Source organism: Passer domesticus, chromosome 13 (genome assembly GCF_036417665.1).
Source record: "Passer domesticus isolate bPasDom1 chromosome 13, bPasDom1.hap1, whole genome shotgun sequence".
NCBI classification, from domain to species: domain Eukaryota; kingdom Metazoa; phylum Chordata; class Aves; order Passeriformes; family Passeridae; genus Passer; species Passer domesticus.
In genome coordinates, this window is record NC_087486.1 from 16,113,916 (window position 1) to 16,126,515 (window position 12,600).

The 12,600-nt window shown below is 54.9% G+C and overlaps 3 protein-coding genes across 3 annotated transcripts in view; all 3 read left to right on the forward strand.

Annotated features, from left to right (window-relative positions):
• Window positions 1-12,600, forward strand: part of LOC135280372 (protocadherin gamma-C5-like) — a 281,155-nt gene that overhangs the window by 91,554 nt on the left and 177,001 nt on the right. The gene's annotated exons all lie outside the window — the stretch shown is intronic.
• On the forward strand, window positions 1,298-8,652 carry LOC135280362 (protocadherin gamma-A10-like). The gene is made up of 2 exons (XM_064388184.1): window positions 1,298-3,909; window positions 8,350-8,652. Exons 1-2 carry the CDS (start codon window positions 1,462-1,464, stop codon window positions 8,650-8,652), a joined length of 2,751 nt encoding a protein of 916 aa, XP_064244254.1. The 5' UTR covers window positions 1,298-1,461.
• Window positions 8,456-11,255, forward strand: LOC135280065 (protocadherin gamma-B5-like). Its single transcript, XM_064387793.1, has one exon. It carries the CDS (start codon window positions 8,742-8,744, stop codon window positions 11,238-11,240), a length of 2,499 nt encoding a protein of 832 aa, XP_064243863.1. The 5' UTR covers window positions 8,456-8,741; the 3' UTR covers window positions 11,241-11,255.

Sequence of the window (12,600 nt, forward strand, 5' to 3'; positions counted from 1 at the left end):
TTTGTTCAGAAAGGGTGTGCTTGGAACTCGTGTATAGCTTTACCCAAATCCGTTTTTAAAACTCTGTTTTGTCCCTCTTCGATTTAGAAGGGAAACGAATGTGGAAAGTTCCATTCTCTATCCTGAGTGAAAAAGGAGATTGTCGCCCGTTTTGTAGCGGGGGGTTATACAGTAGTGGGACTAGATGCTTCGTTTTTGCTTCCTTTCTGGCTCCGTTTTGCTCTTCAAGATCTTTATTTCGTACAATGGTGAGAATGTTGAAAGAATTCTGTTTCTGAGATTTTTATTTTTATATCCTCTTTTCACAATAATACTGGGGCGTTTCGTAGACCTCGCAAATATTAAGAACAGCAAATGTTTGCAGTTCTGTTTACTCGGATAAGCATCTGAGATGCGAATGGATTCCATATCAGGGAGATTGGCCAGAGGAGGGTTTAGGCACTTGAATGAAGCCCATTTGCACATTGAGTAGTGGTCAGCTCAGTTTCAAGAGTTTTAAATTTTTTCTACGGTTCCGTGATTTTCTTCAACACATATCGTATCATCGTCCTTAACAAATACTTAGATGAATTGTTTACTAACGAACTACGGTGCTTTACACGTTGATTTTAGCGGGCAAAAAAAGGGAACCTAGAATGACTTGATTAAATGTAAATCTGTATAAACTAAGGAAATACAAGGCGTATCTTAGGAAAGGATGTCAAATATTTGAAGTCCTGAAAGTTTCCTCGAGAGTTTTAGCTGCATCTTTATCTCTGCCTGTAATTCAGTCCCCTAACAATTAGCTCCCTGGCTTCAACAAGTAATTGCTCCCGTCCCGCTTGTTTTAATGAACCTGATAGCTTTGTATTTTCGGGATATGGTATCTTAATGTTTTCTCTCTCAGAGCCTGTTGTTGAAGATGCTTTTGAACAAAAAGGATAAGAATAACAATAAGCTACAGTGCAAAATACGAAATATGTGTTTTAATGTACATATAATGTCATAAGTAAGTGAAGAGTTTGCCGTGCGGTTAAAGAACCACGCGCACGGAATGCCTGTGCCTTCCTCCCGGTGGTGATAGCGTGGAGGATGAAGGCAGAGATCGGCTGGAGCAATGCGGAGGCAGGAGATCGGCGCTGGACGAAAAGCGGCGTCTCCGCGGCGACTGTCCCCTGCAGGGAGCAAGGCGGGGCGGGCGGCGCTCGGTGCCTGCAGTGCCGGGCGGAGGCTGCGGGCGCCGCTGTTGACCGAGAGGAGCGAGAGGAAGCTCGGAGCGCTGCAGCCCCGCCCGCTGTGGACCCGCTCGATCGCTCGCTTGCTCCCTGCCCGAACCTGCGGCCAGCGATCGTCCCCGCGGTGCTGGTCCGTTCTGGAGCCAGGCGGAGGGGCCAGGGCAGCGCAAGGTGCAGGAGCTGACAGCCTTGAGCGGTAGCGGGACTGGATCGGCGGTGCTGCGGTGCCGGCGGTGCCGCGGCAGAGATGTGCGCGGCGGGGAGGCGCTGGGGCCGGCGGCAGCGAGCTCTGCTCGGGGCCGTCCTGCTGGCGGCGTGGCAGGCGGCGTGGGGGCAGCTGCGCTACTCGGTGCCCGAGGAGATGCCCAAGGGCTCGTTCGTGGGCGACGTGGCCAAGGACTTGGGGCTGCACCTGACAGAGATCCGCGATAATGCCGTCCGCGTTGTCTCCGACAGTAGGACACAGTACTTCGCTCTGCACGGGAAGACGGGACATTTAGTGACGGCGGAGAGGATCGACAGAGAACAGCTGTGCAGTCGTGTGCAGCAATGCGTGCTGCGCTGTGAGCTGATAGTGGAGGGGGAAATGAAGTTCTATGGAATAGAAGTGGAAATTGTGGATATAAACGACAACGCACCCAGCTTTCAAGAGGCAGATACGGATCTGAGACTGAGCGAGACGACAGCGCTGGGGTCGCGATTTCCATTGACAGAGGCTCATGATCCTGACTCGGGCCGGAATTCCCTGCAGAGCTACGAGCTGAGCGGCGACGAGCACTTCTCGCTGGCCGTGCAGGCGGGCCCCGGCGGCGATCAGCGTCCCGAGCTGGTGCTGGCCCAGGTGCTGGACCGGGAGGAGGCGGCGTTTCACGAGCTGGTGCTGAGGGCGATGGACGGCGGCGATCCGGCACGGACGGGCACGGCTCGGATCCGCGTGACCGTGGTGGATGTGAACGACAACGCGCCCGTGTTCAGCCAGGTGGAGTACACGGTGCGAGTGCCCGAGGACGTGCCCGTGGGCTCCGTACTCGTCACCGTCACGGCTACGGACGAGGATGACGGACTGAATGGGCAAGTTAAATACTCATTTAAAAAAAAAAAGAGTTCATCGCAGATATTCCACCTGGACTCTGAGACGGGAGCAATCACTCTGGGACAAAGCCTGGACTTCGAGGAAGGCGATGCCCATGAGCTGGATCTACAGGCCTATGATGGTGGGGCTCTTTATGATTCAGCAAAAGTCGTGATCACAGTGACAGACGTCAACGACAACGCACCCGAGATTTCCGTGCGGTCGGCACTAAGCGAGATCTCGGAAGACGCTCCCACGGGAACAGTCGTGGCCCTTTTGTACGTGCAGGACCGTGACTCGGGGGCGAACGGCGAGGTGCGCTGCTCGATCGACAAAGACGTCCCGTTCCGGCTGGAGAGCTCTCACGGCAGCTACTACAGAGTGGTGACAGCGAGCGAGCTGGACCGGGAGCAGGTGTGGGAGTACAACGTGACGGTGCGGGCGGCGGACGGCGGGTCGCCGTCGCTGCAGAGCAGCGCGGTGCTGGCGCTGCGGGTGCTGGACGTGAACGACAACGCGCCGGTGTTCGTGGAGGAGCGCTACAGCGCGCGGCTGGCGGAGAACAACGCGGCGGGCGCGCTGGTGCTGACGGTGCGCGCCACGGACGCGGACTGGGGGCAGAACGCGCGCGTGCGCTACCGGCTGGCGGAGGGGCGGGTGCGGGGCGCGCCGCTGTCGTCGTACGTGTCGGTGCAGGCGGAGACGGGCGCGCTGTACGCGCTGCGCTCCTTGGACTACGAGCAGGTGCGCGAGCTGCAGCTGTGGGTGCGGGCGGAGGACGGCGGCGCGCCGGCGCTGAGCAGCAACGTGTCGGTGCGGCTGCTGATCGTGGACGAGAACGACAACGCGCCGCAGGTGCTGTACCCGCCGGCGGGCGCAGCGGCGGGCTCGGGCGCGGCGTGGTCGGGCGTGGAGCTGGCGCCGCGCCGGTCGGAGGCCGGCGCGCTGGTGGCCAAGGTGGTGGCGGTGGACGCGGACGCGGGGCAGAACGCGTGGCTGTCCTACGAGCTGGCCAAGGCCACGGAGCCGGGGCTGTTCCGCGTGGGGCTGCACAGCGGCGAGGTGCGCACGGCGCGCTCGCCGCTGGCCCGCGACGCGGCGCGCCACAGCCTGGTGGTGCTGGTGCGGGACCACGGGCGGCCGGCGCTCTCGGCCACGGCCACGCTGAGCGTGGTGCTGGCCGAGAGCGTGGCCGAGCTGCTGGCCGAGCTGGGCAGCGCGGCCGACGAGGCGGCGGCGCCGGGCGAGCCGGCCGCCAGCCTGACGCGCTGGCTCGTGCTGGCCGTGGCCGCCGTGTCGTGCCTCTTCGTGGCCTTCCTGCTGCTGCTGCTGGCGCTGCGCCTGCGCCGCTGGCACCGCCAGCACCTGCTGCCGGCCGACAGCGGCGCCCTGCGCGGCGTGCCCGTGTCGCACTTCGTGGGCATCGACGGCGTGCGCGCCTTCCTGCAGTCCTACTCGCACGACGTGTCGCTCACGGCCGACTCGCGCAAGAGCCAGCTGCGCTTCTCGGCCGCCAGCTGCTGCGACACCCTCCCGGCCCGCCCGCCGCCCGACGAGCCCGCGCCGCTGCTCGGGGACCAGGACCCCGCCGGCGCCCTGCCCGCGGATTCCGCCTCCGCACCGGTGAGTTCCCTCTACCAGTTTTTATCCGCTCTTCTTTCTTCTATTACTTCTCTCCTCTTTTGCGTGTCCTGCAGAGCGATGTGTGCTGACAGGGAAGGCAAAGTCTCTGTTAGGGACGTGCTCATCGCGGGGCTTCTTGCTGCACCACCCCAGACATGGGGTCGGGTCTTGGCTTTCCAGTTTGGGAGGGATGCGTGATAAGGGAGACTGCTCTTGGCTGGAGGGTTTTTCTAAATGAAGTTCTTTCTGTATCATATGATCCTCACTGCCTCAGTATCTTTTGATGTACAGGTGGTGTTTCACCCCCTTGCTGCTTCTTCTCTGAGATGTATTTAGCAGACAAATATTTTTTCTCTCTTAGTACAGAGCTGTAAAGACTCCTGTTTGAAGGCTATAGTTTATCCTGGTGCATGTTGAAGGGAAATGTTCTGATTATCTAGCATTTTAATGGAAATTGTTTTCCAAGTATCGAGGTCGAGGCACTACATGCAATATTTTAGAGGCCGGAGATGGAAATACTGGGCTCTGTGGGTGAAAAACTGTTAAGAGACAGATAAGTTTTCAGTGTGGATCTGTAGTATAATGAAATACAATTTTCTCCTTCCCGAATATGTGTGGTTTAACAGATATTACTGAAGTTCTATTGAGAACAGGTGTGTTTACATGTTATTTTAATGTATTTAAGGTATTGTAATATATTTAATGCATGGTCCATATATTTAAATAACACCCTTATGTATTCTAATCTGAAACGTCACAAAGGGAGCTTTGCAGTAAGGAAATTTATTCCAATAACAATCTTTAATACCTAGATTACGTATTTTCTCCAAAAGCCATAATCCAGATGAATGAGATCCCTTCATTTCTGCAGACGTTATCTTCTTCTTTTGTTCTTTGTACTGATCTCAGGTTGGGCCTTTACATCTGGTAGTATCTGATCACATCTCTTACGTTTTCCTGGCTGTCCCATACATGCCTTTCATTTTCACAACTCGACCGGGAAAGACATTCATAGATGTGTTTCCTTAAATTTGTAATGGGAGAAATTGTCTCATTTCTCACATGCACGTGTTAAGAAATGAAATGTTAGCCATGGTAAGTTGTATCTGCAACTTTTCTGGCAGTGGAGTACATCTGCTAATGGTAAAGGTCAGAGAGAACCATAGAATCTGTAACGAGTTTGAGGAGACTCTTGCAGGTGCAGCGTGTGAGGAAGCACTGTTGGAGAGAAAGCAGGTGTTTTTTTAACTTCCATGGTCCATTGCTGGACAAGATAAAATGAATATGCTCAGATTATAAAGGGCCAAGCTGTGGATTCATAAGTTTGCTTTTCTGTAATGGGGTGCTCTCTGTGAATTGTAGTTTAACTGTTGCCTTGTTTGTCATGACCAGGTAGAGGTGGCCCTGTGTGTGTCTGAAACTCTATCTGAAAATGTCTCTAGAATCACTAGGTCGTGATTGTGACATAGTCGTGATGAACAGTCAGGGAGAGATTGTTCCCAGGGAGAAACTGGCCCCATGGCAGGCAAAGGGGGGTTCAGTGATCCTCTAATCTGAGTGTGCCTTCACATCATGCCTCGTGCCACGGCCTGTGCCACTTACACCAAGCGCCCTGTTCCTGTGTCCGGAAAAGGATGGCAATCCTCCAAGGAATTTGTCTGGGGAAGCAGTGCCCAGGGAGCTTCAGGGCTTGTGTGTCTAAGAAATGGTGTGGGAAATGTCATTTTCCCAGCTGTATGTCCTTGTTTAAGTTGTGATGTAGAGTTTCACTGCGTTTGTACTAAGCTTTCCCAAGCCTTGAGCAGACCTCCAGATGTTATCAATGGCTCTTGCTTGTTGATGTTACTGCTGATGTTTTGTTGGTATTGAAATTGGTAGGATTGCAGGGAGGGGAGAGTCTAATTTACAAGCAAAGTCTTGGTTTGGGGCTTTTTATTTGTAGCACGTGCCAGAAAGTCACTAATTTTATCCTTTGTCACGTCTGATACAGCTCTTCCCTGTGAGTGGCAGCTCTTGGATATGGGCATAAACTTCACATGAAAGGTTGCAGAATGGCATATATTCAAAACTGTCCATGTGCTTAGGAAGAATGAAGACGTCTTTGAGTTGATCCTGATCTGAGTCTTTAACTGACCTGCATAGTGCTTGTGTCTGTTAGAACATGTTACATTTCTTCAAATATCAGTGATGAGTAGAGTCCATACCTGTGGACCTGTGTTGTGTTCCCTGTTCTCCATAAGGAGAAGTTGTGTGGAAAAGTTCTTCCAGTGGTGTCTGTCTGCAAAGGGATCCCTCTTGGGTTGGGTGATGTCTGAGCATTTTGCCAGCACAGCAACAGGGCAGGTGAGAGAGTTGCTGAAATATCTAAAGGGTTGGTGTAAATATTCAGTTTTCCCTAGCTGTTCTATGGGTCACATAGCTGTGGTTCTGTGCATTTTTCTTTGCATTTTCTCCAAAGAAGTTACTTGGAGTGCCTTACCGTGGGAATCCATGGGATTAGAGGATTTTAGGAAAGCTGGGAAAAGGAAAGGCCTCAGAGACAGTCCCATGGATTCCCACACCTTACCACTACATATTAGATATGTTTCTCATGTACATGTTACAGCTGACACAAGTTAGGCCTTCAAACTTAGGCCTTTAAAATCAGGCCTTCAAACCTAGACCTTTAAACTTAGGCCTTCAAAATTAGGCCTTCAGACTTAGGCCTTCCAACTTAGGCCCTCAAACTTAGGCCCTCAAACTTGTGGGCTATGAGCAGGCCACAAAGTAGAAAAGCTGATGAGAGCTCTTGAGTGTTTAATGAAATGAAGCCACCCTGGTAGTCCAGAACAAGATTTCAAGGTCACACTTCCAGCCAGAGACCTCAGTGGGTTCCAGGTGCTCTGGAGGATGAATTTCCTTGCCCACAGAGAAGCCTGAGATTTCCTCCTGGTGAGTTTCTCTGAAAGCACTTCTTCTGCATCTCTGCATTGCTTGTCTGGTTTTCTTTCCTTGACATGTTATTACAGCTGATGTGGAATGAGGACATGTGAGGGGGATATATCTGTCTTCTAATTTTGTCATATGTTAGGAGATGTAAAAATGACCTCAGGAGCAGTCACATCTTTGTGGATCTGTGCATGTGGTAAAAGAGGGGAAGTATGTATCTTGATAGAGAGTTTGTGGAAGTGGTAATTACATTTTCCACCTTGGATCTCAATTCAGGTTCTGTTTCCTGGAAGGCCATGGTTCATGTTTCCTTCCCACTTGTGAGTGCTGCTTTGCAGGAAATAGTAACTTCCCTTGAGAACCAAATGAAGACAGAATGTTGTGTGTGAGGAAATGAAAAATTACTTACCTCAAGTGGGTAGCTGTAAAATGCTGCTGTTCAATTCCACTTACCTGGGGATTCTTCTTGTGTCTCTGAGGTCTACAAACCTACATGGTGCTCTGTGTGATTTCCTGCACTGCACAGGCCCTGATGTGTCACAGTAGCCAAAGACTGGCCCCATGTATGGCAGTGGCAGGTATTGGGTTTGGCTTCTCTGATACAGTAAGTGCCAAGGACTTCTGCTGTTCTGCTGCCTAGTGAAGTCATTTAGTCCAGTCAGAGAGACCTCATGGTCCTGAAATACTCCTGCAGCTTGCTTACCTTGCAGCTTGAGGCCTCAGTGAGTTTCCACATGCTCTGGGAAAGAATTTTTAAGGCAATGTTGTGGTAAAGCACAGAAAAATCACAGCAATTAAATATCTCCTGATCTCTGATGATGTCCAATGGAAGTTTGGGGTTTGTACATGAGTCTTCAGAATTCATTGGAAACCATTCAGCTGATTTTGCAGTCCCAAAACAGATTTGGGAGATGCTGGGACTTTTGCCCAAAGGTTAGGAAAATCAAAGCAATGGAAATATTAAATCAATATTTGTAGCAGGCCTTATTTTTGAGTCTCCACCAAAACCACAGAAGGTTTTTCTGTATGGAAGAAGAGTCAGTGTAAGGACGGACACAGGGCAGAGTCTGCACTGCTTTGCACTTTCTTATTCTCTGCCAGGGAATGTATGTACAGTGCCATTTATCTGAGAGCAGATCCACTGCTTCTGGGCTTTACATTTCTTTACGAGTGTTAATCACTGTAAAAATGTCCTTTGGGTTTACACGGGTTTTTCAGAGGTGATGGGCAAGCAATATCTCGTGTACCACTGGAACAATTAAACTGTAAAGCATCTCAGCAATCTTCTTTTCAGAGTTTGGTTTCAATTCTTTGACTGTGCATGAAAGAGCCAGTTTGGATTTTTGGAACACATATTTGGTTTCTGATTTTCATGCCATCTCAAACCAGAGAGTGCAAAAGTCGTTGATATAGTGTGATACTTGTTTCCACGTCTATTGCAGCTAGAAATAATGAGATCGTTATCACACGGATATTGTTGCTGTAATCGTAAGGGTTCCTGCTGGTGGTTAGTCAGGAGCTGGTGGCGGTGCGGGCAGGCGGGAGAGCCCCGGGGCCGGTGCCGCCGCTGAGCCCCGCCCAAAGCCGGGCCCCCCTGAGCGCGGCGCTCCGGCGGCTGCAGTGGCGCGGCGGCGCCTCCGGGTGTCGCTGTTGGCCGCCGCCGAGCGGCGCTGGAGCCGCCGCCGCCGCCGCCGCAGCGTCCTGCCCCCGCAGGCTGCTCGCTCGCCCGGCGCCGGCCACAGCGGCAGCGGCACCGCCGCCAGCAGCGGCGGCGAGAGGCGGCGAGAGGCGGCGCGGCGAGCTCGCAGCCTTTGAGCGGTGTGTGTTGCGGGCGGCGAGAGCGGCTGGAAGGGAGGCAGGGCAGCGGCAGGAGGCAGGAGCGCGGCGAGCGCTGCGGGCAGAGAATGGCGGTGAGGCGGCGGCAGAGGCTTGGGCCGGGCGGCGGGCGAGCGCTGCTGGCCGCGGTGCTGCTGTGCGTGTGGGGCCGGGCGGCGGCCGAGCGGGTCCGCTACGCCATCCCCGAGGAGCTGGGCAGAGGCTCGCTCGTGGGGCCGCTGGCGCGGGACCTGGGGCTCAGCGCGGACGAGCTGCCGGCGCGCAAGCTGCGGCTGAGCGACGAGAAGCAATACTTCACGGTGAATGAGGAGAACGGGAACCTGTACGTGAATGAGAGGCTGGACCGGGAGGAGATGTGCGGCGACTCGGCGACCTGCTCCGTCAGCTTCGAGGCGCTGGTGCACAACCCGCTGAACATTTTCCATGTCGAGGTGGCGATCGAGGACGTGAATGACAATTCTCCTACCTTCAGCAAATCTGTTCTGGACCTCGAGATTGGTGAATTAATCCCTCTTGGTGCTCGTTTTCCGCTGGAGATGGCGCGAGATGCAGACGCAGGAAGCAACTCGCTGCTGACTTACCAGCTCACCAGCAATCCGTCTTTCTCTCTGGTCATGAGGGAGAGCCCTGACGGAAGCAAGCAGCCGGAATTAGTTCTGGAGAAAGCTTTGGACCGAGAGAAGCAGAGCTCCTTTGAATTGGTGCTGACGGCCGTAGATCACGGGGATCCCGCGAGGTCCGGGACTGTCCAGGTTCGCATAAACGTTACTGACGCAAACGATAATGCGCCCGTGTTCAGTAAAAGCATCTACGAGGCGAGAGTAGCGGAGAATCTTTCAGTGGGGTCTCTGGTGTTGCGAGCATGGGCGACAGATGCAGACACGGGCTCCAACGGGCGAGTCTCCTACTCATTCGGCAACGTCCCGGACAGCATCCGTGCTTTGTTCACTATCGACAGCGACAGCGGGGAGGTCAGGACGCTGGGTCCCCTCGATTACGAGGAGAAGAATAAATACATCTTCGGCCTGGAGGCGACGGACGGAGGCGGGTTAACGGCTCACTGCAAGGCTCAAATAGATATCACGGACGAGAACGACAATGCTCCCGAGATCACCATTCTGTCTGTGTCGAGCCCGGTGCCAGAGGATGCACCGACTGGCACCGTGGTGGCCCTGCTGAAAGTTCGGGACCGGGACTCCGGCGAGAACGGGCAGGTGTCGTGCGAGCTGTCGGGAGAGGCGCCGCTGTCGATCGTGGCGTCGTCGGGCGGCTCGTACAAGGTGGTGACGACGGGCGCGCTGGACCGGGAGCAGGCGTCGGAGCATGGCGTGACGGTGGTGGCCCGGGACCGGGGCAGGCCGGCGCTGTGGAGCAGCAGGGAGCTGGTGCTGGAGGTGTCGGACGTGAACGACAACGCGCCGGTGTTCGAGGAGGCGGCGTACAGCGCGTACGTGGCGGAGAACAACGCGGCGGGCGCGCTGGTGCTGCGCGTGCAGGCGCGGGACGCGGACGCGGGCGCCAACGGGCGCGTGAGCTACTGGCTGGCGGGCGGCAGCGCGGGCGCGGCGGGCGCGGCGCCGCTCGTGTCGGTGGAGGCGCGGAGCGGCGCGCTGTACGCGCAGCGCTCCCTGGACTACGAGCAGTGCCGCGAGTTCACGGTGGCCGTGCGGGCGCAGGACGGCGGCTCGCCGGCGCGCAGCTCCACGGCCACGGTGCGCGTCTTCGTGCTGGACCGCAACGACAACGCGCCCAGGGTGCTGTGGCCGGCGGCGGCGGCGGCGGCGGGAGAGGCGGCGGGAGGGGCGGCGACGCCTTTCGAGGTGGTGCCGCGTTCGGCCGAGGCCGGCTACCTGGTGGCCAAGGTGGTGGCGGTGGACGCGGACGCGGGGCGCAACGCGTGGCTGTCGTACGAGCTGGTGCAGGCGTCGGAGCCGGCGCTGTTCCGCGTGGGGCTGCACAGCGGCGAGGTGCGCACGGCGCGCGCCGTGTCCGAGCGGGACGCGGCCAAGCAGCGTGTGGTGGCCGTGGTGAAGGACCACGGGCAGCCGGCGCTGTCGGCCACGGCCACGCTGCACGTGGTGCTGGCCGAGAGCTTGCAGGAGGCGCTGCCGGAGCTGAGCGAGCGGCCGGCGGGCGCCGAGGAGGAGGCGGCGGCGGCGGCCGAGCTGCAGTTCTACCTGGTGCTGGCGCTGGCGCTGCTGTCGGCGCTCTTGGTGCTGAGCGTGGCGCTGGCCGTGCTGGCGCGGCTGCGCCGGGCCGGGCCGCCCGCCGTGCTGCGCTGCCTGGGCGCGCAGCGCTTCTCGCTGGCCGGCGCCGCCTTCCCGGCCGACTTCTGCGAGGGCACCTTGCCCTACTCCTACAACCTGTGCGTGGCGGCGCCGGCCCGCGCCGTGCCCGAGGCCGCTTGGCCGCCGCCGCCGGTGCCCGTCCTGTCGGCGGAGGAGCTGCTGGGCGGCGATTCCTGCGAGAAGCCGAGCTCCAACAGCAGCGCTATCGAGGGAGAAGTGTCTGCCCAACCCGACCTACCGCAGGTCTGTAAAACCGTAAGCTCCTGCTGTTCTCCTTGAGCCTTTCTTAACTGGTTTTCTCTTTTTGCCCCAGATTGATACGCTTGTCGAGACCTGGGCATTATCTGTTGGTCGATACTATTTCAGTATTTACTCTGAAAGGGCACATGCATCTGGCCCTGTTGTTTGAGGAGTTGCATGTGGTTGTAACCCTCTCCTGTTTGCCCTCCCATGTTTTGAGAGAAGGCTGCTTCACGTGCTGTAGGTCTAGTGAGGCTGACCATTTTCTTCCCCTGATATTCTCTGTCTGACGTCAACCCCGGTTTTAATGCTGTTTCCAAAATTTGCGGTGTAGTGTCCCATGTTTTGAGGGAATGGTGCTGCACAAAGGGCAGCATTAATAGGACGGTGTATATTTCCTAGTCGTGATTTTTCAAAGTTTTTTTTAATAGTTATTTATCAGCTCAACGGAGAACACGGATTCTTGCTTTGCAGAAAGTGATCCGTTGATTCTGTGTGTGACAGAATTCCGAAAAGGGAATTATCATTTCTGGTTTGTTGGTAGGAAGGGGCATGTGTTGGCTTGTTATTCGGGCTTTTTTCCACTGAGATGTGTGGATTTTCGACATGGAAGGAGAAATCACAGGTTGTTCCTCCCTGCTGGAAATGTCGAGTGGTATAAGTGGAATTTCGGGATAAGTTTTCTTCAGGAGTGGTAGGCGAGGTTGCTTCATTATTCCAGTCATTATTTATCTCTGCAGTTCTTTCTGCAGAGCCGCGAGCTCCTGCTGTTCCCCTTGTGTCTTTCCGAACCGCAGCTCTCCTTTCCTTGGGTTTCTCCGGGTAGTGTAGTTGAGAGTGTCCGTTCCATGTCTCCGAGAAGGAATGAAAGAACAAAATTATTTCTTCTTCTGAGAACAGACAATTAATCATAGCTCCTGATTCTGCGGTGGCAACAGCTTCAGGTTAATCTAAGAGGTTTTGTCTGCGTCTCTTGAGTTGACTAACATCGCATTAGTTAGTAGCTGTGATGGGGAATCATAACTGTGCAGGAGAGTAGCCGGTTCTGCATGAAGGAATTGGGGAAATAACACAGATAGTAGCTATTGCAGATTTTTCCTTCATGAGCGGTTTATCCTGAAATTTACCCTGTATTCTGGGACCTGTTTAAAAGCTGGCCACATACCCTTTGTTTAACACCTTTTCGGCCTTGGACTCCAGAAAGAATCTCTTCTTATGGATAGAAAAGTGACAGGTTCTTCATCCGGAGTGAAAGAAGAGACCGACACTCATCTTTTGCATGAGCACTGTTGCAGAAATGGCAGGACTGGTATCATTAGTGGGGCGAGTTAATTTTGCTAGTTTTCTTTTTCCATTCTGGCTGGTAATTCCCTTTTTCTTTTTTACCACTCCTAGCATT

Coding starts and splice junctions, on each gene's coding strand:
- LOC135280362 (XM_064388184.1), top strand. CDS start 1,462: ATGTGCGCGGCGGGGAGGCGCTGGGGCCGGCGGCAGCGAGCTCTGCTC. Junction 3,910..8,349: donor CGGATTCCGCCTCCGCACCG/GTGAGTTCCCTC, acceptor GCTGGTGGTTAG/TCAGGAGCTGGTGGCGGTGC.
- LOC135280065 (XM_064387793.1), top strand. CDS start 8,742: ATGGCGGTGAGGCGGCGGCAGAGGCTTGGGCCGGGCGGCGGGCGAGCG.